Source organism: Zootermopsis nevadensis, unplaced genomic scaffold (genome assembly GCF_977971745.1).
Source record: "Zootermopsis nevadensis isolate Lab colony 2312 unplaced genomic scaffold, Znev_1.0 Znev_ptg000015l, whole genome shotgun sequence".
NCBI classification, from domain to species: Eukaryota; Metazoa; Arthropoda; class Insecta; order Blattodea; family Termopsidae; genus Zootermopsis; species Zootermopsis nevadensis.
This window is the reverse complement of record NW_028259147.1, coordinates 485,097-512,856: the sequence shown is the minus strand read 5'-3', so window position 1 is coordinate 512,856 and position 27,760 is coordinate 485,097. Positions and strand designations below refer to the sequence as shown.

The window sequence follows — 27,760 nt, the reverse complement described above, 5'->3', positions numbered from 1 at the left end:
AGTTTTTATATTGTCTGTTCTTTGGTATTCAGTAATCTGTGGTTTAAGATGTCTGTCTGAGAGAAGACGTGCGATTAGGACAATGGCGTCGAGTAGGTTAGAGAAAATTGGTACGATATATTCAAGGTTAGTGTTATTTACTTTGTATGGGTTATGACGCCTTGTCTTGTGATTAACATCATTTTGGAGGAATCTGTCCCCTTCCATTTTTACAGTTCGTAGAGTAATACGGTTATAAGTCCCATAAATCTACATTCGCAATTGTTTCTCTGGAATACAGAGCATAATCAGAATTTTCTTGAAATACCAGGCTTCTATTTAATAAACAGGAAACCATAGCTTTTATTTACAATGAGAAGAACATGTAACCTCTTGTTACCTTACAGTATCAGCTCGTCGTAATAACTTTTGAATCAGTTAACATATGTAGGATTTGAGGTTATGACGGTATTGAGTATGACGACAGCTATCTTTTAACTGACATATTTTCATCAAACTTTGTATAAACATTATGTCTTTAGGCACTGTACCTTCTTTTACCATGTAATTCCACCATTGCAGCCTTGCAAACGTCTCAGGTAAGAGTGCTAGGGTCCTGAAATTTTGTGTCATAAGTCTTCAAAAAATGTGCAACTTTTTGTGTGAAACCTTAATGTCACATTGACAATTTTATCATGGTTGTGATCTGTACCAGAAGAAATTGTGAACTGAGGTGGTTCACTAAATTGTATGATTGCTAGACCCTCCATACAGGTAAGAACATTTAAGAAAAAGTGTCATAAAATATTCCCAGAGCTTGTTATGTTTACATTTCATTGGTATGTTGTAATGTATTACGTGTGTGAGACTAGCAGTATTTGTACTAAGTTCATAAGCACTGCATGTGCAAAAAGGTGCTTATACATTCTGCTCAGCATGTAGATTAAAGGAGCATCAAAACAAATAAATGAAGGAACATTGTGTTGAAACTGAATGTAGGCAACATTTAAATTTTATTATGTATGATTTGGGAATTGTGCACTTTATGTGTACATTACCATTCTAAAAATCCTTCCAGGATTAAGAACTTGCTTTGTAGCATTCTCAGCTGTAATACACTGTCATTCCTTCACAGGGTGAGAGGCCTTCTCAGGTCTGGGGCTATGAGACAAGAAGATAAACCTATCTGGTATGATATATATAAAGCATTTCCTCCAAAGTATGAACCAAGATATGATCGACCTGCACCAGATGTTCCGTTAAGAAGCTTATTTTATCCTGAAGATATTATCAGAGCGTAAGTTATTACATAGTGTATTACTTTCGCACCTCATCTTCCTCTTATCTTTTCATCCTCCATTGCTGCCATATCCCTCTTTCTTGTTCACACATTACATTGTCTAAGGCCAGTTATTCAAATATTTCTTAAGTAATTCCACATTTAACATAAAATAAGATAAATGTTGAAATAGCGCCTGTACCTTCTATTATTAAATTTCTGTTTCATTAATTCTAGGAAGTTCCACAAACAGCATAAGTCTCTGCCAGCTGTTAATTTATCTGATCAGCATATTCCAACACAAACTCAAAAATTTATCTCAACATATAACAAGTTAAGAGAAGAAGGCAAAACAGTTGAAGAAAACTTATACGCAGCTGCAGTTGATGTGTTGAACGATGAAAGACAGAATGCAGTTAATGTACCCAAAGCAGAAACAAATAGTCTAGCATCATCTTTTCAAGATGCTCAGAGAGATGCAAATGTAAACATTAAGGACATTTTTAAAGATTAGCAGCTTAATATTCAGCCCTTTACCAGGACAGATGTTGGAATATTTTGCTAAGGGTAAGAGGTAATTTTTATATTTTGATCAGTGGAGTAAACATTAAATGCTGTTGACATGTTTACATTTCTTACATATGACTGTATAAGAGTCTCATCCATTGTACAGGCATTCAAAGCTACAGATAGTACGCATCAGTATGTCATTTCCAACATGTTATATTTATGGTCATAGTATGGTATGCCAATCTTTGCAGCCTTTGCATCCGACTGGGAAGTTTGGTTATCTCTGTTACAAAAGCAAAGCAACAGTGCAGAAACTTTTTAGAGGAAAGTGGATGGTTTAAACACTAAGTATGTTTTGGAGCAGCCAGAATTTTTAGAATAAAAGTAACGGACATTATATTTTTATTTATGTTTGTGGTATATATACAGTGTCCCAGCAAGATGTATACACAGCAGCAACTTTGTTGGCTGCTAATCATTTAGTTACTCATCGCTGTCAACTGTGCCATGAAGCCAACAGTGATCATTTTGAACACTTGATTCGCTAATACACAAATTGCCAATGCTGATATATGTAATGGTTTAGTTTATTAAAATGTTTGCATAATTTATTGAAAGTGTGTGTACATGTTTTTGGGATATTCTGTTTATATACATTATTATTGGCTCATGTGAGAACAGCACTGAACCCCCTTGTTTAATAAACAGTGGGGAATTTCTTAACTCAAGAAGGTCTGTGCTCCATAGAGTCAATCTGAATGCACTCTTAATTTTGGAGGTAAATTTCTTCCCGTCAGAATATTTGTTTGTGCATGGTGTTCAATGTGCAATGTCTTTGGAAATAATATGGTTGTATACATGAATTTTCTCGAAGTTTTATATCCGGTTCTGATGGTTACCTCGCACCGGCGAGCTGAAGTTGCAAGGACGGATGGTTTTATGCTATATTTTACACGTTTCATGTTGGCAATCGTGTTTAAACGGATTCTTATCAGTATTGGGCAACAAAGATTGCTTGTGACAAAGTTAGTGTCTGCAGTTTTACTTTTGGAATAGTCGCTGTGGAGTTCAGTAGCCGGATGTTGCAATTCCGTCTCTATTGCATTTAAAGTGCGTTTTCGTGGTAATGAATTACCACGCATTCATTGTTCTCCTGTCTTTGTAAATTTACACGCAGATCTTGTCTGGCGCCAAATTTTATGAGATGTTTACCTACGTCAGCAGTTTCTATTAATTTATGTCTGTCAACAAAAGACAATTCCTACTATAATTAACAACTCCGTTTCGACACGTCAAGAATTTCTCCTGCACAAATCTTGACGGTATGCACAGTGTACACAGCGCTATCTGTACAGCCAGCTTAGAATGTTGATGCTGTATCTATCGTTTGAATTGTCACTGGTATTTTCTGTGATCAAGAGGTGAAGGCGTGAGGTGTGTTGTAGGTGTTTGGAGATGTTGAAAGCCATGTCTGAGGTAACATTTGCATACAATTCTTTACCTTTTGTTCGTAATTGATCGTATTAAAAAATTCAAGCAACATTTGTTTCTTGAACAAGCCGTTATCCTACATGTTGCTTGTAGGTGAGATTTCAAGTTCTCAAGGCATCGAGTGTGGAGATGACTTGTATGGGATTATGCGTCTTTTAGTGTGGTGGAAATGTATGGGCATGTTAGAGGTAAACTTATATCGTATTACAGGGCGCATCATACTAGAATACATTATTCTGATAGTACAGTGTGTTCACTGATTAACTGGAACGGTGAGTTGAGGTTTTCACCCATTGCCCTGATGATGGAAGCAGCAAAGGCCTCTGAAATGTTGGAGAACTTATATGAGATTACACGGCGCAACAACCCAGAAGACAGCCATCTAAAGAAAATTTGGACTGATTTGCCTTTTTTAACCGGTTAATATATTAATAGCCATAATTTTATACAGCTCCTACCAAAATGAAAGTAACTGGCTTGTTTACATTAATTGGTTCATTTATTCTTACTTGCAAGCTGGAAGCGTTGATAGTCATTTTATTCTGGAAGGTGTAATAAAGCAAAGTTTATTTCATTATTTGATATCAGCACAAGCTCTGTTTTGTATTATTTATATAGTGTTACTTCAAAATTCTTGTAGTCAACATACCGTAAGTGATAACTCAATCCTAGAAAGTGTGACCTGTAGTGATTGAAAGTGAAGTGAATATTTTTCGTAGTGTATTGTGTAAGATACTGAAGGTAAATTCAAGTGATCTGTAGTGTAGTAGAATAGAACACTCAGTTCTGTACATGCACCATCCATCCATCTTCATTACATTCCATGGATTTGTAAGTCAGATGACATTAAGATGTGGGAAAAGTATTAATAATACAATACATACATATTACAAGTATAATTCATACTATTATAAAATTTCACATTTTATAAACAAAGGGTTTACATAATTAGTAAATCCTAGTGAAGTGAAACAGAGTAAGTCTTGTGTATTTCAGTGTTTATAGGTGTAAGTCTTTTTAGTTGCCATACACTGCATAATGTTCTGAAACATTAAGATATGGCAGGTAAAAGTAATGAGTTATCCAGGAGTTGCCATAGAAAAGTCAGTCTGGCTGTACTGTGTGATTGGTGTTATTGTTGGGAATTTAGAAACACCACAGCCGGTAATTTGGATTTAAGTAAACATGGTACTGTGTGTCATGTAAACAGCAGAGGTTAATCTAGGAACAGGAGGAAACTTTTTTCGGGTCTGCAGCAGAGGAAATTGGCGTTATATTGCTAGTCTGAAGCCTTATAACAGAAATTAAAGCGAAGTCCCAATGCAAAGCCACGAGTCTTCACTTCATAAGGATCTGAAATTCCTTGTATGCCTGAGTAACAAATTTGAGACTGTGGCTGTATCAGAACCTCAGAAGATGTTCAGATCATAGTATGAATAGTCATGAATAGAGAGGATCCAAAATCTAGACTTAGTAGTAAGAAATGCTTCTAGGTGATAGCGGATGATCTTAGATCATTAAATGAAGATCTTATCAAAGAAGATTATATACTTATAGTGAGAGGACCAGGATTAAGGCATGGTGGTCTCTTCTCATTATGTTTTCCATTAAAAATTTTGGTGTTGGTTTTCCTGTACACCCCACAGAATCCACGGGCACTAATGACTGTCCACTCCTACGAGTGCTGGTATTGTTCCTGCTGACTGCATTAACACCATTTGTTGAAACTCCTATTTGCAGGTGGATACAGTAGTGAAGGTGTTTAAGGCTGTTTTGCAGTATCCGTCACCAACTTCTGCATCAGTAATGAATGGAGTTGCTGGCAGCAATGGAATAACTATTTTATCGTCTTGGTCACAAGGAAGTCTGGAAAGATTAAAGTCTATAAAATTTCAACAGACACATATTTTTGATTCATCATTAAACAAAGTCTCAGATACATTACCAGTGGATATATCTTTTGAGTATGTTCATTTATGTTTTGTAGTAATAATTTAATTCAGAGGCAGATTTGTTATTTGCATGTGTGTGTTTGCGTTGGAAGCGCAAGTCTCGAGTATTCTGACGCGATATTTTACTTTATTAAGAGGTTAAATGTAGGGCTACATGCTTAAGAAATCAAGATGTGATCTCTTTATTGCAGGCATTGACATTATGTTTAGTGCGTTGATCAATGTTGCAGGCTGTTGTCAACTTTTTCCAAGTCGGAAGAGTTGCGAGGAGTTGTTCGAGATATTTCGTTTGAACCTAAAAAAAAGAAACAGCACTTGGAAGTTTGGAAGCGTCAAAAGTTATGGAAGACTTTTGATCTTTCTGCTCTAGAGGTTCATGGAGATGTATATTCTGACAGTAAGCGTCTGCGATAAGATGAGTATCGCTGCTATGTATCGATTGTGGACGTTATAGTGGTAGAGTAGATAGTGACAGACTACGTAGAATTGAGCAAACCTTCTGAGGAAAGTATGTATCAGATGTTGCAAATGGTGACTGAGCATGTACGTCACACTTTCTGAAGCGTCGTCTTTTTAACACAATTGGCGTGGCATTTTGAGTGTGTGCTGCTCGTAGAGGTTGGCACTGAAAGGGTTAAATAGTTTGCTTTTTAATATGATGAGTCTCAGTATTTAATTTACGGGTGACCTCGGTCAGGAGAACTGCTGATATTTTGTATAACTCTAACAAAATACTTTATTTGTAGGCGATTTTGGTTCTTTTGACTTTTCCCCTTGTGAACAAAAGCTGCTGTACATTGCTGAGAAGAAGCTACCAAAGACTGAACCATTTTACAAGCCAAAACCTCAGGATAAGGGAGATATCGCTGCTGGAGATGCAAAAGCCACAAAGGTATGAAATCATCTTAATTTGATTTCGTAAGCGGCGCTGGAACTGCTGGCTGTAGACTGAGTAGTAACAAACAGCCCATTCCTTTGTACAGTTCCAATTGGTGTTTCTTTCGGTGTGAATTTCTGGCGGAAGTCTGTAGACTTTCGTTCTGGGTGAAATTTCACTCGGGGAATTTAACTTTTGTGGCTTCGTGATGATGTCATCAAAGATCCCCCCCCCCCCCCCCCCCCCATGTTTTGTGGCTGGCTGGGAATAAATTCTTTCCACAGGGATTTTGTAGGCAACTCTTAACCGTGGCAGACAAGGCAACGCGGGGATTTGCCACCCGGTCACTTGTATGCCCAGAAACACGCGAAAGTCTTCTTGTAGAATAGCGGTTATTGTCCGACGCACGTGGTAAAGCTAACCAATGATTTTTACAACTTTTAGTTGTGAGCATGCTTAGAAATTATAATAGTTTGCACTTAATGCACTTGAAAATAAGTAGAATATATTTCTCAGAGACCAGGCCGATGCATTAACATGACATTTGCAGTTCTGAAAAACAGGTTTTGAAATAATGTAATAACGTGTTGTTATATTGCAGGGGGAGGAGTATGTGTTCCGTGAAGATTGGGGAGAACAGTTAGTGGGAAAGCATGAGCCTGTGGTAGTTGTCTGTGACACAGAATCAGAAACAGTGTTTGTCCCTGTAGGAATTCCAGCTCATCTGTCGCCTGGCCAAGTGACTTGGACCCCTGATGGCAAGGGGATCGTGGGAGTTGCGTGGGAAAATGAACCACGACGCCTCGGGCTCATATACTGTACCAACAGACAGAGCTACATCTTTCATCTCACTACAGATGGAGTCTTTAGTATGATGCCTTCATATTGTTTTATCTCCCACACTAAACTTTTAAGTATGGAATCCGGAGGGATTTTGCAAATAGAGATATTTACACTGATCTGCACCGAGTTTGGTCGTCTTCAAGATACTGCCACTCTGGCTTTTATGTATACAACTCCAGTATTTTTGCCATGCCTGGGAACAGTGCTGCAAGTCATTTTCCAAAAATTCTTTCAGTACATTGTTCTAATTATGATACATAAATATAGTATGATTCAAAATGAGGCTCTTTCAGACATTAGTTCTGGGAAGATGAAGAAATTGAATTGGGCCTAGTCAAGCAGGTAGATTGTATCTTCCAAAACTGGTTTCCATTTCCTGGACAGAGATCACATTATGAACAGTGCCGTTCGGGTCACACTGTTCCGCCAAGCATTTGGTTTTTTTTTCATTGAATGCAACTTAAGGTGGATGGAAATTCTGTGCTAGCGTTGAGAACAGCGGAAAGCTTTCAACTAGACTGTGCAGTTTACAACTTGCTTATACAGCACAAAGCAGCCATGTGAGAGACTTGCCAAAGAATATTATTTCTTCAAATATTATTGTCTTTGGGTGGAATGTTGCACTTGGGTATTAATTTCTGTGCCCCAGCCCCACGTGTCCATATAATTGTCGTAGACAAATTATCTCGTCAAGTCTTTCACTAAATGAAGTTGAGTATTTGGAATAATGAGTTCTTGGACTTCGTCTAGCATCTGATATTATAAAAATACGCAACGTTTTGAGAACCAGATCTGTCCTCGTCCTCAGGTGTTGGAAAGGGGGTGGCGCCTACTCTGTTGGGTCCATTGGAAATGGCTAACCCCTAATGACTGGACAACCTAAGTCAGAATGATGTCTTATGTCAGATGATGGACAGAGTCCAAAAACTCAGCAATCCAGACGTAACAGAATCATTTAGAATTGATTTAACCTGAAGATATTACCCGTGTTTGGAAAAATTAATTGTAATTTTTATTTTTAGTTGTGTGTGTAAAGTTTGAATTTCAAATGAATTTTGTTTTAAACAAATAATTCAATTTGTTTGTATAGCAAGCACAAATAAGGAATCGGTAATAATTTGTAAAATTTTGTTTATATTATTTATTTTCAGATATCCTGTCCAGTGAGGGTCAAGCTGTGCGATCACCTCGATTTAGCTCGAATGGCGAATACTTGGTGTGGTTGCAGCGTCCGAGCGGAGGCCCTCATCACGGTGCACATAAACTGATGTGTTGTAAATGGAACTCAAAGCAGGTTTGTGGATTGCTTTGTGTTCGATGTTGCCATTTTGAATTTTAGTGTGTGGTGGGGACAGTTCTGAAGGCCTTATTTAGGGATCAGGAGTTTTTGTGTTTCCTGACAGATTGGTTGCCTTCTATGGCATCCCAAAAATCCAGAAACGTTCCCTTACGACCCATAGTCGGTGCTACAGCCTCCCTGGCCCACAAATTTGCCAAATACAGACGCCAGAGGAGGCAGGGAGTCGTAGTAAAGACAAACCATGTGACATGCTGCACAGTAGAATGAATCTCGCCATTGGTGTCTGTTGAAAGGTGGAGACGGTAGTGGACATAGTGCAACGGGAAGCTCCCACAGTGGGCTCAGGTCCATTCTACGGTCTCTTCAACGATTCATTGCCCAGACGCTGCTGGGCTGAAGACTCATCACGTCTCATCCTGAGTACTCCTCAGAGGTGTACCATTAAGAGTTATGTGATAAACATAGGTACGTGTTGCACAGAATTACTTACAAGGGGGAATTCAAGCTTAACGAAAAGTATTTAACATGTAGAACGTGCCAGTTGCCATAATTTTTAAATTAATTGATATACCCGAATGAATGATACATTGGATTGTGGAGAAGCTCACGTAATCTCCACCAGTTCTTCCAAGTCGTCATCCTTGATTTTTACATAATCCCAGTACGTTTTCTCTGAAACATGAGGTATGGCTTCTGTATGATCTGCCTTTCTGCAGTTACTGTATGTACTGAGATTACACAATATTTGATTTATAAACCAAAGAGTATCTGTATTTCTGAGCTTTGTCTCTCATCTTTCTACTCTGAACAGGACATTTATTTTACACGCTGGAGGTACCTACACAGTTAGGTCTGTTAGAGAAGGGCTAATTTCAATCATTAGCCTTAGTTTCTTGGTCAGAGTGAAAAATGTGTGTGAATTTGGCATGTAATGACCATACCCTTTGTTTTAGTATGACTGATCATCACAGTTGATTGGCTAACACTCTTCGTTCGTATTTTAGAAGTCCTGGGTCTGAGTCTCTAAACCCAGAGACTGTGACTGAAGGTTTTTGTGGTTTTCTTTAGTCTATGCAGGCAAATGGCAAGATAGTAGGTACCTTAAATTGGATCACGATTCTTTCCTTCCACGTCTCTTCCATCTAAACACTTCTTGATAATGTTGTTGTGTTGTAACAGAGAACAAGAGTGTGACAGAGCTGGATTGTCCAGAAGGCAGTCAGATAGTGCTGGACGTTCGGAACGACATCGTTATTTGCGCGAGGAGCTCCCTGAAGTCACCACCGAGCTTGGTATTTGGCAAGCTGCCATCCCAGGGCTGTGAGCACAAAATTCTGTGGACAGCTGTGACCACCGGGCAGTCGGTCGCGTCACTCGACAGTCTCGTCTGTCACTACATGACTCTCGCTCAGGAAGATGAGTCTCAGGCATCTTGCAGTAAGTCTGTACAATTTTGCGCATCTCCAAGCCAGTGGCCACTTCCTGCACGATATCAATGTAATGTCCGACCAGTAAGAAGTACCCACAAGGTTTATTGTACTGAAACTGCAGATATCATGAATTTCTAAATCCTGTATTTCAGAGTCGTTCAGCGCCATCTATTTTGGACCAGAGAGTGCCAAAGACCATGATGTGCCTTTCATTGTGATGCCTCACGGGGGACCACATTCTGTATACACAGATTATTTCAAAATAGAGGCAGCATTTTTTGCCCAGTTAGGTAAGATATTCACTTTCATGCCCAGGGCCCTAAACTATGTCAAATTTATGAGACCCCTAAGATTAAGAATTGTTATTCTGACTGAACAGTTGAACATTAAAAAATAAAGATGAATGTCCTCTGTCTCCCCAGTGAGGTAAATATCGGCATCTTTGGGGAATTTTTCTGTTAGGACTCTTGATGTTCGAAAATATTTCCTGGAGCCAAACGTTTCCATTTTAACAGCAAAATTACAATTGCATTTACATACGAAACATGTCGGCTGCAAAGAGATGGATGTAACGAACTGAAGCATTCTTGAGCATCAATGTTTGAGGGGCGTGATTACAGGGAAGATGTCGAGTACATAGGTACTTTTAATTGTGCAAGGAATCCGTTGTCTAAAACACAATTTGCAATTTTATAAATAACAGCCTCTGGAATTAACTTTATTTATTACTTGTCTTAATTAAATTTCTATGTTACGATTTGAGTATTATTTCTCTACGTTTGTTTGAGAGCAACCCTTTCATGAGACCTTCCCGCTAAAGGAGATATGCTTATATTGACAAAGCACAACTTTGTAGGCTGTATCAGATAGTGTCGTATCGTTATTACAGGCTTTGGATTGTTGATGGTGAACTATCGAGGCTCCATAGGTTCTGGGCAAGAAAGTGTGGAATTCCTGCTTGGAAGAATAGGCGATTCAGATGTGAAAGATGTCCATTTTGCAACATGTCAAGCCTTGAAGCAGTTTCCATTCCTCGACCCAAAGAAGATGTTCTTAATGGGAGGGTCGCACGGAGGATTCCTCGTAACTCATCTTAGCGGACGGTTTCCGGTAATGTCATCTGAAGATACCGACGCCGTGCTTTAATTAGCGCTTGCCCACCAAGTCTCGCACATTACAGAAAGAAGAAAATCTCATTCTTTGACTGAAAATTTTAGTGTCTTCTTAATTTTTCAGGATTTGTTCAAAGCAGTGGTGGCATTAAATCCAGTAATAGACTTGCCTGCTATGTGCGCTATTAGTGACATACCGGATTGGTAAGTAGCATTCAATCTTGGCATTGGCATCCAAAGTAGCGTCAGGACACAGCAAATTTAAATGGTTAGGTGCATTTGTATTATGGAAATGTTGGCCTCATTTTCTGTACACGAATGGTGTTCAGTCCTCACATGCTCTTCTGAGCATGATGACAAACTAAATTTGACGTACCATTGAGAACACAGGACAAGGGAAGACTGAGATATAGCATGGATCATGCTATTGAAGTGGACATTAAGGATATAAATTTTAAGGATGTACACTGGCTGAGGTGGACTTGTATTTTTAGCAGTGTCAACCATTTTGGTTCATTTCCCAGCATTAGTTACTTAGATGAGTAATTATAAACATTCAGTGGATTAGATGTAATTTGATCAGGATAAGAATGGTAATGAATTTAAATAGACCCATTTCTGTAAATATTTTTTGATAAACACTTTATCATGGAAATTTAAATTTTTTAAAAATAATTTTGAATTAGATTGATTCAACTTCTGATTTGCTAATAACTACCGAATAAATCTTTCACACGCATCAATGGCTCTTGGGGCTTTTTTTTTTCCTGTAGGGTTGCAGTAGAAACTGCAGTTCCATACAAAAGGGTAGATGAGATGGACTTGACGGCACTGGAGAAGATGAGGAAGTGCTCGCCGATCACTTACGTATCCAGCGTAGTTGCACCTACGCTGCTGCTGATTGGCAGCAAGGACAGGCGTGTCCCAAGTAGTCAAGCCATTAATTATTACTACAGCCTCAAAGCAAATAATGTAAAGACTAAGTATGTTGATTATTTCTGTACTTTTGTTCCTACATTTATAATACTAGTACCTTTTGGTATAAGTTACCAGCAGTTATAAATTTTGATGGTTTCAATTGGGAAAACGTAACTGGACCGAGAAAACCCAGGATTGCCACTCCAGATGTGTGGGTGGGTATAGCCTGTGATGTTGGTGCCGTCCATTGAATTCTGATGTCCACACGCTGGATGTACGATATGGATTAATATCTGATGGATGTTACATCCAGAAATGTGTAACTGGATAAATTGTAAGTGTGGTGGCAGAACTCTATCACCAATGCAGTCTTTTTTTTTTTTTGACAGTGCTGCATCAGTATGATAATGGTATTGTGTATCATCAGTAATTAAACAGTCGTGGGTTCTGGCACACTTGGCGAAGTTAATATCATATTTTGTTTTCAGGCTTTTGCTGTATGAAGATAACCACTCGTTGAGACAGACTCCTCATGAAATGGATTTCCTCATTAATTCTGTTCTGTGGTTTCTTGAACACACTGCATGAAGCAGGGTGATCGCTCAGGGAGTATAAATAATGAAGGTTTATTTTATACATAACAGGTATTAAGTGCCATATTTGTGCAAATATAAGTTGCACTTAAGTTTAAATAAGAAAATAAAATCTCATTCTTAAGCAGTATCACAGCTTCAAATTAATTTTCCTTGGGGGTATATAATTTTTTTCAACTTCAAAAGACATTGGTTTTAGTGTTTTCATGACAATCACCTTCCAGACAATCATTTTGCCTTTATTTCGTGCAATTATCAATTCTTACGTGAAACATTTGTGTCTGTTATTGGAATATTTGCATTCAATCTCTTGTTTAAAAGCATAATGGAACATTCCCTATCAGCCGCAATTTATCTTGCCATGAAAAGAATTCTGATCGTAAGGCACGCCGTAGTGTGGTGGGACGCAGATTTGGAAGAAAAAGAAAGTTGTATTTCATATAACCACAATATAACTGACAGGCTGAATTTCAGTCTGAAAGTAGGATGCTAATTCAAGACGCCAAGCTTCGTGTGATGCTGAATAGGTCTGATAAATTAGTAAACATTAAATCTGATGTATTTTTACATGCCAGTAGAGCAATGCAGTGTCACTTATGACGTAGGAAAGGTTACTTCATGCAGTGGCTTAGTCTCTTGATGCCTGCGTTATTAGATCTCGTTTCTGTGCGCGGTGCTTTACTCTGCTGGCATGGGTTGTCGAGCTGTGATATTTGTAGGTACGAAGAATAATGATTGCGCTTCCAAGAGTTATCACAGTAGTTTTTTACTCCTCGTAGTTTCAGGATACAAAATAAGGTGTTTGCTTCTTGCTCGGGGAGAAGGAGTAGTTTTGTCTGAGATGCTGTGTCTCGGTTGTCATGGCTGAATGAAGATGCACTGCCAAATGTGGTGGGGTTCTGTAGATGTGCATGGAAACTTTTGTGTAAGTTTAATTATTTTTATGATACCACATGCCAGTCAAGGAACATACACACCTGTGTTTGAATTTTCTTGAATAGTAGTAAAAAAGGTAGAAAATGTATCTTGGCGTTACGGTTTTGCTCTGTTACCCGTTGTTTTGGTTATGGGTCAAGGAGAAGCAGGGAAATACTTGTCTTGTGCTCAGTTTACTCGTGCCTAAATTTCTTACAGATATTTTTATACTGGGACGCTCAAATTAATATGTGTAAAACACGATAGTTATAAGCGATTAGAATAAAATACATTAATGAGTTAACTTTTTCTTCTGCCCTCATATCACATACATGCTGTTTAGTTACATTTTCTTCCACTTTACCCACAAGCATGTTCACTGTTGGATTTCTGGCTACAGTCGGTACCCTTTCTGCGTAATTAAGTAACCTGCGGTCACAAGCACTCGTTTCTGACAATCCGATTTAATTACGCGAAAAGGCCAGTATTCTAGCACGTGAAAAACAACTTTGTAGACATGTACTGGAGTGGTCCAGAACTACTTCCTTCTGGTGTTACACCTTTTTCACAATTTGGACGACATCCTCGTCGTTAAGGACGTGATCTTTCCCCACCTTTTGTGGCTGATGCTTCACTGATGATCCCCAGACCAGAGCACTAGAATATGAATTGAAATGTTTTCAGTATTAATATAGTGTTTGCACAAGATATTGACACAAAGGGTTACACCAAGTATCCGCCATTTTGCTTTACTTACAATTCTTATGTGGCATATTATAATAAACACATGTACACATACATAGTACAAAATCAGCGTTATTGCCACTCTTACTGCTTGTTAAACTATACACGGAAAATTATTGACGGTTCATCGGTTCGTCTGACACGGTCAGTCTAGACGTTGCTTTCCTCGACAGTTTCTGCATTGACATTAAACAGTAGTATCTTACTTACTATTTAAACTCCTTTGCTATGCTGCGATGCAGTTTATTACAAAAATCTTCTACACTTAGTCTTTCCGAGTGTAAAACAACTGGGGACTCGTAATCTGGAAGCTGTCCTTTTGGTTTTGTATAGCTGGAACGAATGATTAGCCATTATTTCTTGTCATACGTACTACATCAGAAATACTCCATGATAACGATAAACCTGTACGTACATGCGAACTAACTGCAGGTACTCCCACATTCTTTCAAGGAGATCGTCAAAATTCCACTTGTGGTGAGCTGAGATTGGGACGCAATGTGGAATCTTGTAGATGATATCCAACTCTTCAATGCTGATTTGATCTAGGTAAAATAAATTATTCATTCTGAGACAGATCATAAGCGACAAATTCAGGATCATTTTATTATGAGCACATTTTATGTGCAGTGACTTAATTTTAATTTACCACAAAAATGTGTTACAATCGTATATATCGGACGCTTTCCTTTCTCCATCTCCATGTTTGATTTATACTGTGCTTAAAGCGAATACTACTTGGGGAATGAGATGGATGGATGGACGGACGGACGATGGCTTTAAATAAGTATGCAATGAACAGGCACTATAGCTAGAGAGGGGTGAGAGAGGGGCAATCACATCTTGTAAATGTACGTACCAATTTTATTTAACAAGTAGATACAGGGCACATAAATGCGGTTTCCCTCAATGACGTCAATCAAATCGTCGCTAGTTGCATCATATCTGAGAGTGATATCTGCGTTATGAATACGGTATTCTGACAAAATTGATTTCACTGTGTCAAGATCCAACTCCGACTGCGTAACCTGCAATACAAAACAAACTCTGACGGAACAACAGGCAAAACTTTAGTAATTTAGACTTGAAAGAAAACACAAAAATTGCATTTGACAGTAATAATAAATTACTATGTACTGAATAAAAGACAGTGGAAATGGATTAAAATACTTTAGTAAATTACCATGGTCTGTAAGTTCACACCACCCTTATCTTTCTTACGAAAGACAATGTTAGGCGGGGACTTATTGAGTCGTAAACCAAAGCCTTCCAACTCGTGTTCAATCAGCCTCTTATGTTGTAAAGGCTTCAGTACATCCAACACGATGAAAATCAAGCTGCACGTTCGAGCCACGGCTATCACTTGTCGTCCCCGGCCCTTGCCATCCTTGGCTCCTTCGATGATGCCCGGCAGATCCAGCAACTGCAATGGAGACACTACGTTGCAACTGAACTGCACGCTCATCTTCAGTCGCGGGGAAATAAGTTTTATAAATTTGCAGTCAGTGCTCTTTGGTGGTTATGTTATGTGATACTGTTCATCATCTTCAGCTAAGAAGGAAATGTGAGCAAAGTTACAGACTGACGATTTACAATGAAAATGTCGCGCACAAATAGAGGAGGGTGATTAGTGTGTCCAAGAATGATAGGCCTGTGGAATTCTTCCTGTAGATGGGTGCATGATGCACTTACATCTGGTGTATGGAAATGCTTTATTTTGTGCATTATATATTTGTTACATTTCTTAATTTATGTGCATTTTAATTTGTATCGAAGTGTGACATGCAGTTATTGTTAGATGTGGAACATTATGTCATGAATTTGTTTTTGTGTTCATGGTTTTATGTGATTTTCTGGTTGTCTTTTTTAAGTGTGAGGGAGGTACCAGAGTGCCAGTAATATTTTATGGTGAAGGGGGAATTTTAATGGTAAGAGAGACAGAATGGAAGGTTAAGTGGCACAGTATTTGTAAAACTACATAAATTGCCAAGTGTCATGGTGCAGTTATTGGGTACTCGGCACTTCACAACATAACCTCCACGTCCTGCTGTTCTGTACAATGACACGAGATTGGGAATTTCATGGCAGTTAAGATGCAAACTGTAATTGTGTTGCGACTCCCTCTAGTTTTCTAGGTGGTAACCAACATTTCAGTGCAGTGCATCATCTCCATCTTCAAGGTAGCCCAGTAAGTAGTATGATTTTCAACAAAAACTGATTCAAGTCGCAGTGACATGGAGTCAGCTTGCAGTGGATTGTCTTCAATGAATAATCAACGACAAATTAGTGATAGCAGAGGGAATGAATAGCAAGATACTTAGTACTGCCTGTATTAAGCACTTCAGAATCTGACAGAGAAGTCAGATTAATACCATAACTGTCTTTAAGCAGAATGGAAGGTCAAGATGATGAACAGAAACCTAGCATATTTGTTGAGCAGTCAAGCCCAGCACTACTTTTGCCATTAAGTAATTTCCAACCTTTGTCTACTTTTGAGTAATGTTTTACTTATTAAGAAAAGAGAGTCTCATCTATCCTTCACATTTTAAAACAGTGAATCAAATGTTACACAGTGTAAACAGCGATTAGGTCTCACTTGTATCTTTGCACCCTTATATTTTATACAACCAGGAACTGTTGTTAAGGTTGTAAATTCATATGCAGCAACCTCAGAGTACACACCAGCCAGAGTGCTCAGAAGTGTCGACTTTCCAACTGACGGGAAACCTGTGATAAAAATTATCAACAGCTTAGTTATATTCAATAAGTTTATCAAGATACAAAAATAACAAACCTTTAAAGATTCTACATGTTTTACAGTAATTTGAAGAACTCCTGTGTTAAGTAGAGTTGTTTTGGTAGAGGGATGCAAATATTGCTGCCAACATACATGAAACCACAGTTCTGTGGGTCGTAAAACACTAACCTCTATACCGAAAGGCACTAAATTGAGAATATCACACAAATTACACATTCCTGCTTTACCTGTAATCATTTGATTGGTGTATAGTTACCTACAAATCCAATACGAGCATCACCGGTTTTGGCAACATCAAAACCTTCACCCGTACCTCCACCACCACCTTTTGGGGTAATTAGCTCTCTTCGCAACTTTGCTAAACGAGCCTTCAGCAACCCAAGATGACCAGCTGTTGCTTTGTTTTTCTGTGTCCGAGCCATCTAAACACAACAAATCAAAATTCTACACCTCCATAAACTACTCAACGTAAAAAAAATTAAATATGTGGCATACGTCACCTCAGCTTCAATAGCTGCAATTTTATCCAGTATCGTACTCATTTTAATACGGTGATGATAGTCGTAACAGAACTGAATTCACATATAGCGACTGCACTTTCCTTAATTAACTAATATTCACTGCACTGTTGTGTTTACTTCCAGTCACTAGCACGTTTCGTAATTATCAACTAGTACATGTGCTGTGGTTACAAACACATCAGAATACATTTCTAGTCTCGAATGACTTCGATACTCGCAATCGCAACTGTTGATCGATTCCGCCTCGATACCTGAATAGTCTACGGCATTCGGTTGTGAGAAGTGTGTGATATTCGTGGTCATGTTAATATTTCTCTTTAATATACTGATGTAAAATGTGAATACAAGTGTATAACGTATCTTATTATCCCTGTCATCAATGAATGTCGGTAGGTGAACAGGTACAAATCTGATCTTACATACTGTTGTATGTATTTGTTACATCAATTAACATGTTGTCGATGACTTAACCTCACAGACTGTCATGGCGTGACAGAACAAGAATGTTAGAAAGCAATGGATGTCCACAGTGCTACAGTACAACGCAGAGTGTGTGCGCGACGTGTTCAGTGTTCAGTTCACGTGGTGCGTGCGCCAGCGTCGCGTCGGTTCGTTTCTTTGAGTCCCATTCCGGCCGATGCCCGCCGCGACGCGGAACGTCGCCTCGCGCTCCAGACAGTGCAACCCCGCGCGGGTTCGTCGCTGTCTTCGTATATTTTTCGGACACCTATTTTCAAATCTTGGACTATTTTCACTAGTAGTCGGCTATGTTCTTCTTGGAGCTCTCCTCTTCGAGTTCCTGGAAGCTGGTTATGAGCTGGAACAGCGAGGTCACATTCAACAGTATCGCGAGGAATGTCTTAAGGAACTCTGGCTTATTACAGGTAGGACAGTCTGTCTCTTTATTTGAGGTTAGGTGGATTTCTGCTCATTGCAGTTACGAGCCAATTGTTCCAACAATTATTATGCAAATTCTGTGTTTTAATAATCTCACTTGCCAGAAACAGGCGAGTACCTCAGCAGGGCTTGGAATACAATAGAATTTCTTAAAAAGTTCCCTCCTTTTCTTTGGAATGCAAAGAGTTTGTTTGCTGTCTGTTGTGCGGAGATTAGTTTTTAGGGATTGTGCAGTCAATTGTCAATCTAGTCCCTTCTGCCTCGACATTTGTTTTGTCCTCGTGTCCTGTTCCTAGATTAACACAATTTTTGTTGGTCGTACAAAATTCCATGAAATTTGTTTCTTTTTTTCCTTCAAAATGTAATGTGAGTTTATTGACGTTAATCCATCTGTTCAAGCTAGCAAAGACAACATTCATGCAAATTTGTAAAGTCTCAATTTCTGGATGCAAAATAATGATATTCGTGTCTGACTGATGATTGGTGGAAAATCATTGACATATTTTAGGACAAGCTGAGCACCAAGAATGGAACCTTGAGGAAGACCTTGTTTTTTTAATGACCCTATTTAAATAGGTGCTGTTATTTAAATTGGTGATTTCTGTTGCCTTGTTTAATGGAGGTATGACTTAAACCTCTGATCAGCTATATTTCGAATTCCATAAAAATGTGCTTTTGACAGAAATAATTTAATGATTATTGGTGTTTGGTTTTGCGTCATCGTATTTTGATGTGGGCCAATTGCAAAAATGCCTCGTGTCTCGCAGTTTATGTGTTATAAAGTTTTAAGGAAAATATTCAGACGACGGGAATCAACAAAATGCAGTTTTCTCTGTAGTTGAAAGTCACGCAGAGGAGGCGACGTTTTCAAACACTGTAAATTAAAAAGAAGGCCCTTCTTAATAAGAGTATGACGCAGACGATTTTCATTGGTTAGTAACTTCGTCATTAATAATTTCGCCGTAAAATATAATTACCTTTCATTAAAATAGTGGGCGTATGACATTTCTTTTTCCCTTTTCTCGTGCCGTCGCTGTACACTCGAGCTGATGCGGTTATTACATATTCATTAAACTCAACGCAAACATTTTGCTTTTGTGTTCCTTTAGAACTGAATGAGGCGCCAGACGAAATGGTCGCATTTGACTGACAAAACGCAGAGCTGTTTGACTACGCCTGTGGGACTGACACAGATCGTCATGCGAGTCCCTCAAGGGCCCTTGGCAGGCCTTCGGTAAACTAGCAACATTGCTGAAGGGTGGAATGGGAGGATAATATTAAAAATGATGTTAAATACGACGTGGGGAGAATTCATTTAGCACGGACTGTTGCGAGCACTGCAGTTACGTAATAGACGGGAAGTTTATTGGGTAGCTGAGCGACTGTCAGTTTCTCAAGAAGGGCTCTGTGCCGTGGAGTGGGTTAGTTAGACCAAAGTCTTCTCCTCAGCGACTTTCTGTCGAGAATCGATATGGAACATCGCAAATCATTTCCAACAAGACAAAAAGACATAGAAACTATAGTTTAACGACGCACTTTTATCTTTCCGGAATTCGCGGACGCAGATTCGCCTCTGTTTTGATGAAAGGCTGAGTAAGAACACGTGAAGATCGCACGAAAGTCGGTGTTTGCTGCGTTGCAACGCCGTGTGGACTTGTAGGTAGATACCGACGTTTCGGAGGAACGTGCTGCCTTCACTTTCAGCCCTGACAAGAAAGTGTCTTTGAACAGTTAAGTAACGAAGCGTCTTCTCAGTTACAAAGCTCGGCCAGACTGACGTCTGATCCAGTGAGAAGTGTAATCATGTGATCGTGTCCATAAAAGCTGGTAGTCGCTTATCCAGTCAAATTTTCCGCTGTCATGACATTAGACGCCACTGCGGTCAGTGGCGTCTCATTTCAAATGCCGTGCTTTTCCCGTTGAACAGACGTGTCTAGGAACTTCGCCCCGTCTTAAAGGTTCCACGGATGGTGCGATAATGATCATCGAATGTCTTTGGCGAAGAGAATATTATTCGTAGTGAGTGATTGTCCGATTTACCTCTTGAAATCATGAGATTCATCTGTCGTCGTCGTATTTCGGCCTCAAACTTAACGCACTTTCACAGTGAAGTAACCGGAAACTAATCTTCTATTGCTAACCTTTAAACAGATCTGTGTTGTAACTTCAGATAAATTCGACGCATTTAATTAAAAAGTTCCTCCGACAGCGTCTCTTATTCTCTGCACTGGATTCGAGCAAAAATTCAATTTCATCTTCCGTTTGTCTCGTTGCCTGGAGACCGGAAGAAAGATTTCTGTTCCCAACAAAACGCCGCTTCTCAGAATTCCTCGAACATTGTGTGGAAAACTTTCAGGCCATGTACTAGTTCGTTAGTTAGTGATCGTCTGTCAGCTACGCTCCTAGTAGCAGATGTTGGTACTTGCGGAAATGGGGCATGCGGACGGACGGACCGACGGACGGATTCGCTATTCTGTACCAACGTCTCTGGTTAGGTTTGTTCCCGTTGGTCCAAACGATGTTGCAGGTCACTTTGTGCCCTAAATCCACCGAAACGGAGGACGCATCGAGCCCCTGCCACCCCTGGAGTCGCCGGAAAACACGTGGATGAGGCCCAGTCGGTGTCAGGAACCAGCAACTGACGTGGAGCCTAATTTAAAGCCGACGTTTTTACCCGAACTCTTTTTGATCTGCGTCACACCGACTGAAAAATAAAAACGCCGCTAGGGATCGAACCCAGTGACTTCGACATCGAACGTCGCGGTCGAGCAGTTGGTATCCCTGCTTCCTGTTTTTGTTCGATTCTCGGCCCTGATTGAGGTGCATCGCGTTTCTACTCAGTCCCTCCACAAGCATTGGTGTAGTGCGTTAAAATGAGTCACCGAGTGTATCTAAGCTTGTGTAGATGAAGAAACGTCGATAAATACCCAAGCATAGATCAATCCAAGAACTTCGAAATGCTGTTTGGATGTTCTGGTCAGCGTTCCAACCTGTTCTGTCGTCTATTGAACGCGAGTGGTTAGCACTCGGGATTCGTGGTCTGCCCACAGAGTGTTTTTCGTGGTTTTTCTCGGGTTCTTCAGGCCGCTGTAAAGTCTGTCGTCCTGAAGGGACACCCGGCCCAGTCACGTGCTTGTTCTACGCTGCTAATCCCCGCTACAGGTCCAGCGTCTGTTCCATAATTCTCTGTGAGTACGGAGAGTGATCAATCAAGTTGAAAACCAATTTATTTGGAGAAGAAAGCGAACTCCATTAAGTCTCAGAGACTCATTGGCTGATGGTTCGATGGCAAATCAACTCTTAAAATAACATAATTTTTGGCGATGCGTCACAGCCGTTCCATCCGACTGACTGTCTTAATCTGGAAACGTTTCCGGCCACTTCACCGTCTCCCGCCGAAGTTCGGACACCGAAAGCTGACAAGACGTTGTCATTTTTGCGAGATTTTGATCTCGTATCTTCGGCCCTTGGATTTGAACGTGACCGCGGAAAAAAACAATCAGCGATTTTGATTTGGTTTCGCTCCATCTGTTACCAAAAAAAGAAAACAGCTGTTGGCCTGAATGTTTTCCTTATACTTTTTTTTTTCCAATGCTTGAGTGATCGAGTGACGTACTCTGAGTAATGGATGAGGCTGCGGGGGAGGGGGGGGACATTACGGAACGAAGCCAGCAGCAACTCATGAAAATTTATCTTTAGTTGTTGAGTTTTACGTCACCGTTCAACTATATTGCTATGAGTCGCTCTCACACGGCTCCATACTCTGTGATACCCGGGGCACAAACTCACTGTTTTGTGTGGGAAGTACACCCGACCCCCCCCCCTCACGGGACATCGTCTTCTTTGAACTGCGGCGCCAACTGTCAAGAGTGAGCTGCCACGTGGATCGAGGCACAACCAGCCCATTCTTTTATATGCGTTCGTCTGTACGCAACTCGGAAAAACAGAAGATTCTTAGCTGAAAACGAATTTTAATGTGCGATTCGTAAGATTTGAGGGTTTCCACGGCGACGAATCTGAAGATGGCTGTCTTCTGGGCTGTTGATACGCGTAGTGTGGTGAGAAGTTTACCGACGTGTCGGAGGTCGTCAGGGCGATCACGAGGATCTCTGAAACGTCTGTTATGATATTGTCCTTCGTTGTGACGCCGAGTAATTTTTTATTTTCTGCGTTTGTCTCCAGACGAGTCCTAAGAGCCTCAGTTAATTAGCTTCATCAGCTGATGTGTCCCAGTCTTGGTCTTTCCTAGTGGGCGTTGAGCTAAACCCTTTCGCGAAATGCTGGATCGAGGATCGGTATTTTTCTTGGGAACTCCCTCCCCTTAGGTGTTTCGGTTTACTCAGACATTTGGAAGGCTCTGCCCGGCCTCATCGTCACTTACCATTCGTCGTGATCTTTTAACCTGTGCAGGCGACGGCTTCCTGGCCGTTCGCGTTCAACTTTGACGTTCCTTCTCTAAGAGTAACAGTGGTTTTCGTCTGTCGCAGTGCAATCTTCTCTCGTCATCTCTTCCCTTCTGCGTGTTTCTCTCTTTCTGCGTCCTCTGTTTGTTTAAAAACTCTCCGTTTTATGAAAAATATTAGCCATGCTTTTTTTAATTTTTCATCTGAGCACACGTGTTTTTTACGCTGACGTAACACGTGATTTAATTTTTTCTCTAGCAAATGTATACGAGAGAGCGCCATTTTAAATAAATAGGCTGCCCGCTTGTGATAATGCTGATTATTTAAATCAGCAACGCGACTTGGATCGACCCGATGTTCACACGTCGTGTGTGTCCCGCGGAGTTTGGAAGACGATGAATGGAGCACTAATGCACCATCCGACATTTTCCCGTCCCTGTCATTCGGTTAGGTTAGGTTAGGTTGTACGAATTTAGGAGAATCCACAAGAGGGCTATAACGCATTAAAATGTATGAATTTCATAGGCTCTTTGCATTTGCGAATTTAAGCAACAGTCACTGCCACGTGGATCTAAAAACTTTACAGTGTTCACGAATATGAGACCGAAGGTTTCCTCGACGGTGAAAATTCTATGGACGTCGGATCATTCTGCACTGAAAATGCAGGCGACGCGTTCTACCGAGGCGTTGGTAACCACGTCAATACACGCGCTGAAGTAGTCTCGTGTCACCTAATGCCTGAACCACAACACGTTTCTGTTCTTGCCTTGTGCAACCCTCCCCACAAAAAATCATTACTCCCCCCAGCAATGCCGTGCGATATTTATGGCTGTGCGGGCAATCTGAGAAAATCCTCCGAGAATTTTCTGACTGATGTCTTGCGGCAGGCCACACGCACGCAGCTCAGGCTGGCATTTCAATTTTCTCGCTGCGAAATCCCGCAGAAGGCGGTCCTGTCGGCTGTCCGGACCCGACTCGACTGTTTCTTCTGTTGTAGCTCCACCAACTCGCGTCTTCAGATACAAATAGGCTATGATTTTACGCTGGACGGCCGGGGTTCGATCCCCGACGGGGGCAGAGGATTTTTCCTCTAGCCTCTGCGTCCAGACCGGCTCTGGGGCCCACCCAGCCTCCTCTACAATGGGTACCGGGGTCCTTTCCAGGGGGTAAAGCCGGCCGGGGCGTGATGCTGACCACTCACCCTCATCTAGTGCCGAGGTCAAGGAAGGGAGGAGCTGTACCTCCTCTCACCCCAAGCGCCTACATGGCGTATAGTGAGACAGCTTTTCTTACCCAGTGACAGCGCCATTTAGCCTTCCAAACACTTATCATGGACCTCCAGACATTCACGTCCATGCGGTCAGGAATCGGGAAGGCGCCTGCCATCAATGCTAATACCGACGCACATTCGCGTTATCACTCGACGTACAAACAGCTCAGTTACCGTAACACGTTTGTCCCTGAGGTATACATAATTATATTGCATCTGTTATAATGATATCAGGGTTGTCACCACAGATAATGGATTCCAGGCATCAGAATTGGAGAATGATAAGGCTCCATCGGATTGCTCAGCTGGTCCAGGAATTATTCGAATGAGTCAGCGAAGTCCTGGCCAGCGTCCGAATCTTCATTTTGATATGGGTGATCCTAACTAAAACCCAGTATTCATTCCTGCAGAGATTCATGAAATACTGCACCGTATTCTAGTAGAAAAACCGCTCGTGGTGTTGTTCTGTTGTTTTAATTTTATCACGAAAATGTCGTAAAGTGTGTTACGACGCGTGAACCGTTCTGCAAGAGACCGTCAGCTGTTTCTTCAGAACTGATAAAACACTGGATTGTTCCCGGAAAGAGGCTGCTTCTAGTAGTCATCGTGAACTCCGGAACTTGCGTTAGACTCGTTCCACGCATCTACTGCCAATGGAAACTCAACTTTGTGTGTTGCCTGTACAGCAGAGTGAGGCCTATTTTGTTCTTATCTTGTGGGTACATTGCATCGGACCTCTCAAGGTGGATACGCGTAGTAAAAAGATAACGCGTGTTTAAACCGCTTGGTCAGGATAAGGGCAGGCGTTTATGCTCCGAAGCGGCCCTGAATTGACTCGTATTTTGTCAGAAGGGATGATGAAGTGGCTTGCCGTAAGGCCGAGCAAAACAGGGCTAAGGCGTGTGCTGAAATTTCATAACGAGAGAATTTACTTTACAGGAATTTTAAGCCTTTAAAACCCACTGACAACTTTTTGCTAGCTTTTGTAATCAGTAACTGTGTGTATTTTACATAGATGGGTCTTATATGATTCTCAAAATAAACAGCGATCATTTCCTTAAACAGCGTTAACCAGTTGATCTTCGTAATGGTGAAGTGTGGTGTTTTCTTCGCGGTACGGACTGAATCTTTAAATATTATTTAGATACCTACTCAGTGTATCCATGGATTTCCTATGATTCTCGTTATAAACAGCGATTATTTCCTTAAACAGCGTTAACCAGTTGATCTACGTAATGGTAAAGAATTGTGTTTTCTTCGCGGTACGGACTGGATTCTTAAATATCAGGTTTAGAGGGTTAAAACAAGTAACAGAAAACCAAAGGCCAGTTCTTGCCCCTCTTTGCTTTTCGATGACGGTAATATGATTTGTCCCATTCCGCATTGTAAGGTGCAGAAACAAACAAACAAACAAACCGCTGCAACCCCGTTAAGAATCGTAAACGGCGCACTGGCCCCACACAGGCCGGCCAAGGGTTCCTGGTTGAATCTCCTGATGTACCTTCCTGGGATTAGCCGAATCTGGGAAGAGAGAAAAGTCGATGGACCTGCGGTTTAAATGTCAGGACGTCAGAACAGGAGCGAAGGATCGCCTTCGAGTTCAGCTTCATCGCACAGAAGAATAAGACGCCGTAAAGTACTTTGTATTTGTTGAACGTGAACGTTCATGCGCGTTCTATGTAAATTTAATTCCTTGCAATTTCCTCTTTATTGCTTACAAGTAGCAATTTCCACTGGCAGGCTGCAATATGAAAACGTGCCGGGAAGTAATAATCTTTCCTTTCCAAATGTCATCTTTTAAAGTAATAATTCCATTCGTCCGTGTTTTTCTCTGTTATAAGGTCCACACTTTTTGAACGCAGGCAAGAGGCTGCTGCTTCGTGCATTTCCCTTCCTTGTTCACTAGAACCCGCCACTGATACCTATCCTGAGCCAGGTGAATCCAATTCGTACTCTCCAACGTCATTTCCCTAAGATCCATTTTAAAACTCACGAGCTAAACTAACCTCTTACACTACACGCAACAAGCAGTTCTCCGGACACCTCCACGCCGCTGAAGAACTAACAGACCACGTAATTTGTTCTCAGATCATTATCGAATCATTTAAATATCTCGCTCTTGCGATCTGTGCGTTACAGATCGATCTCGAACAGCATCGATTATTTACCGTGACAATATTACAAGTAAAGAGTAATTCATGAAGCCTAAAGCTCGTCTAAACGATATTTAAACATTCAGTCCGTACCGCGAAGAAAACACTACACTTCACCATTACGTAGATCAACTGGTTAACGCTGTTTAAGGAGATAATCGCTGTTTACATTGAGAATCGCACGAAACCCAGGTATCTAAATAATATTTAAGAATCCAGTCCGTACCGCGAAGAAAACACTGCACTTCACCATTACGAAGATCAACTGGTTAACGCTGTTTAAGGAAATAATCGCTGTTTATTTTCAGAATTGTAGGCAAACCAATACGTACACTCTGTGGACAATATACAGAGTTACTGATTTCTTAAAGTAGGTGGTACATATAGTTACCATTTGTTGTTAAAATGGTTGATTCGTGTTGTTATCACTGGGTTTTAAAGGGACACATTTGACGTGTCTTTACAAAATGCAGTGCAGAAACTTATAACGCGAAGACACCTGGTTGCTCCCGCGGGCCATTAAACTGAGAGAGAACTCTCTCGCCTCTGCTGTGGCATAATCTCGAGACGCGTAGACTGTCTTTTGCTTCGTAAAGTATAACGAATTGGGTGGAAATATGATGCATCCAAAATGTAATTTGTGAAGAAAAAGGGAACGAAGCCTTCCACGTGTTTGTGCTTTCAGATCCAGTTAAGACGCCTCACGGTCTGCCGTGCTCCGTGTACCCGTTTCACGTTGATTGTCGTATGTTAAGTCCGGCCAGTTCCAAACTTACCACCGGTGCAAAAATCTGCCTCCTCGAGAAGCTGATAGTCACTCACCTATACAAACTCTTAGCCTCTCATGGAAACCACAGGTTCATCCCCGTGTACACAACAGCCCACCTCAACGTGTCCTGGTTTCCCAAATTCTCCTCCCTTCAATTTTTTCAGCTGAAGTTTTATGAGCGTATCTGACCGCTTTCGTTGCGTTCTGCGTGCCTGCCCATCTCACCCTCCATGATTTCTTCGCCCTGATGATGATTCGCCTCTGCCGAATGCTACAAACTACGAAACTTCTCCTCCTCCGTGACCATCCTCTGCACTTGGTAAAGCGTCGTCGAATAGCTCTAAAAAATTCTACAATGTCAGCGCGATGTGACCTAAACCCATTATAATAGTTTCGCACGTGCAAGCTTCAACCTAACGGCCCGATCACGCACTGCAAATTACCGACCGCGATAATTTACCTAAGTAATTGATTCTACTAATTACGTTCTCATTTGTAATCGGTATATTTTATTACCTAGTCCAAACGCCAATTACGCTTGCTAACAACAAATGTGGCAAACTTTTTTATCACTGGTGTTGGTCATTTAGGCCGAAACGTCTCTCGTTTTAGTTTGTTTGTTGTAACCTGTTTTAATTACGCTAATAACCAGTTTGTGCAAAATGTTGTCCGGGCACTCACATTGTTCATAATGCATGTCGTTTTATATCGACGTTAAAGGGCGCCGAGGGATGAAATAACAGGGGGTGGATTCATCCCCGTATTAGATGGGCGGGCAATGTAGCATTCTTTTGCTGATAGATTCGCACATAAATGATAACAAATCCTGCAGGAAGGAGGCAGGAGGATTGCACTGAAATGCATCTTGAAGGAGTAGGTTGTGAGGATGTGGGCTGGATTGAACTGGCTTACGAGAGGGTCCGGGTAACTTCGTGCAGACCCGATCTCGAGGATGAAGAGGTTTGTCAAGGCAGGATTGCGAAACGGTGGTAAGGCCATTCCGTCCCTGAACAGTTTAAAATGTACAGATCGTGTCAGCCAGCCGG

General features: G+C 40.8%; 4 protein-coding genes across 11 annotated transcripts in view; 3 read left to right on the top strand and 1 right to left on the bottom strand.

Moving 5' to 3' along the window:
• The first annotated feature begins 11 nt into the window (after positions 1-11).
• mRpS23 (mitochondrial ribosomal protein S23) lies at positions 12-2,165 on the top strand. Of its 4 annotated transcripts, none has more exons than XM_022066254.2 (3): positions 12-126; positions 1,115-1,276; positions 1,496-2,165. In XM_022066254.2, exons 1-3 carry the CDS (start codon positions 83-85, stop codon positions 1,770-1,772), a joined length of 483 nt encoding a protein of 160 aa, XP_021921946.1. In that variant the 5' UTR covers positions 12-82; the 3' UTR covers positions 1,773-2,165. The 4 variants fall into 4 exon arrangements, with proteins under 4 accessions (XP_021921946.1, XP_087205117.1, XP_087205119.1 ...); XM_087348991.1 differs by having other exon boundaries at positions 55-110; XM_087348993.1 differs by lacking the exon at positions 12-126 and adding an exon at positions 446-578.
• On the top strand, positions 1,688-13,503 carry LOC110830876 (acylamino-acid-releasing enzyme). 3 transcript variants are annotated; one of them, XM_022066232.2, is made up of 13 exons: positions 1,688-1,825; positions 5,000-5,223; positions 5,442-5,608; positions 5,958-6,103; positions 6,690-6,957; positions 8,083-8,225; positions 8,525-8,696; positions 9,411-9,668; positions 9,814-9,951; positions 10,551-10,771; positions 10,898-10,977; positions 11,547-11,756; positions 12,180-13,503. In XM_022066232.2, the coding sequence occupies exons 2-13, from the start codon at positions 5,066-5,068 to the stop codon at positions 12,277-12,279; spliced, it is 2,061 nt and encodes a 686-aa protein (XP_021921924.2). In that variant the 5' UTR covers positions 1,688-1,825; positions 5,000-5,065; the 3' UTR covers positions 12,280-13,503. The 3 variants fall into 3 exon arrangements, with proteins under 3 accessions (XP_021921924.2, XP_021921923.2, XP_021921922.2); XM_022066231.2 differs by lacking the exon at positions 1,688-1,825 and adding an exon at positions 2,770-3,244; XM_022066230.2 differs by lacking the exon at positions 1,688-1,825 and adding an exon at positions 3,320-3,447.
• 128up (GTP-binding protein 128up) lies at positions 13,375-17,418 on the bottom strand. Its single transcript, XM_022066251.2, has 8 exons — positions 17,202-17,418; positions 16,958-17,123; positions 16,540-16,670; positions 15,127-15,366; positions 14,803-14,971; positions 14,359-14,488; positions 14,154-14,276; positions 13,375-13,856 (listed from the first exon to the last, which is right to left on the bottom strand). Exons 1-8 carry the CDS (start codon positions 17,241-17,243, stop codon positions 13,754-13,756), a joined length of 1,104 nt encoding a protein of 367 aa, XP_021921943.1. The 5' UTR covers positions 17,244-17,418; the 3' UTR covers positions 13,375-13,753.
• Positions 17,419-17,479: 61 nt separating this feature from the next.
• The window catches only part of LOC110830880 (potassium channel subfamily K member 18), a 41,693-nt gene continuing 31,412 nt past the window's right edge, over positions 17,480-27,760 (top strand). Inside the window, exon 1 of one of the 3 annotated variants that reach the window (XM_087348988.1) lies at positions 17,480-18,106. In XM_087348988.1, coding sequence (XP_087205114.1) covers positions 17,860-18,106 — 247 coding nt within the window. In that variant the 5' untranslated portion in view covers positions 17,480-17,859. The remainder of the gene's footprint in view (positions 18,107-27,760) is intronic. The other 2 variants (XM_022066246.2, XM_022066247.2) reach the window with 2 other exon arrangements.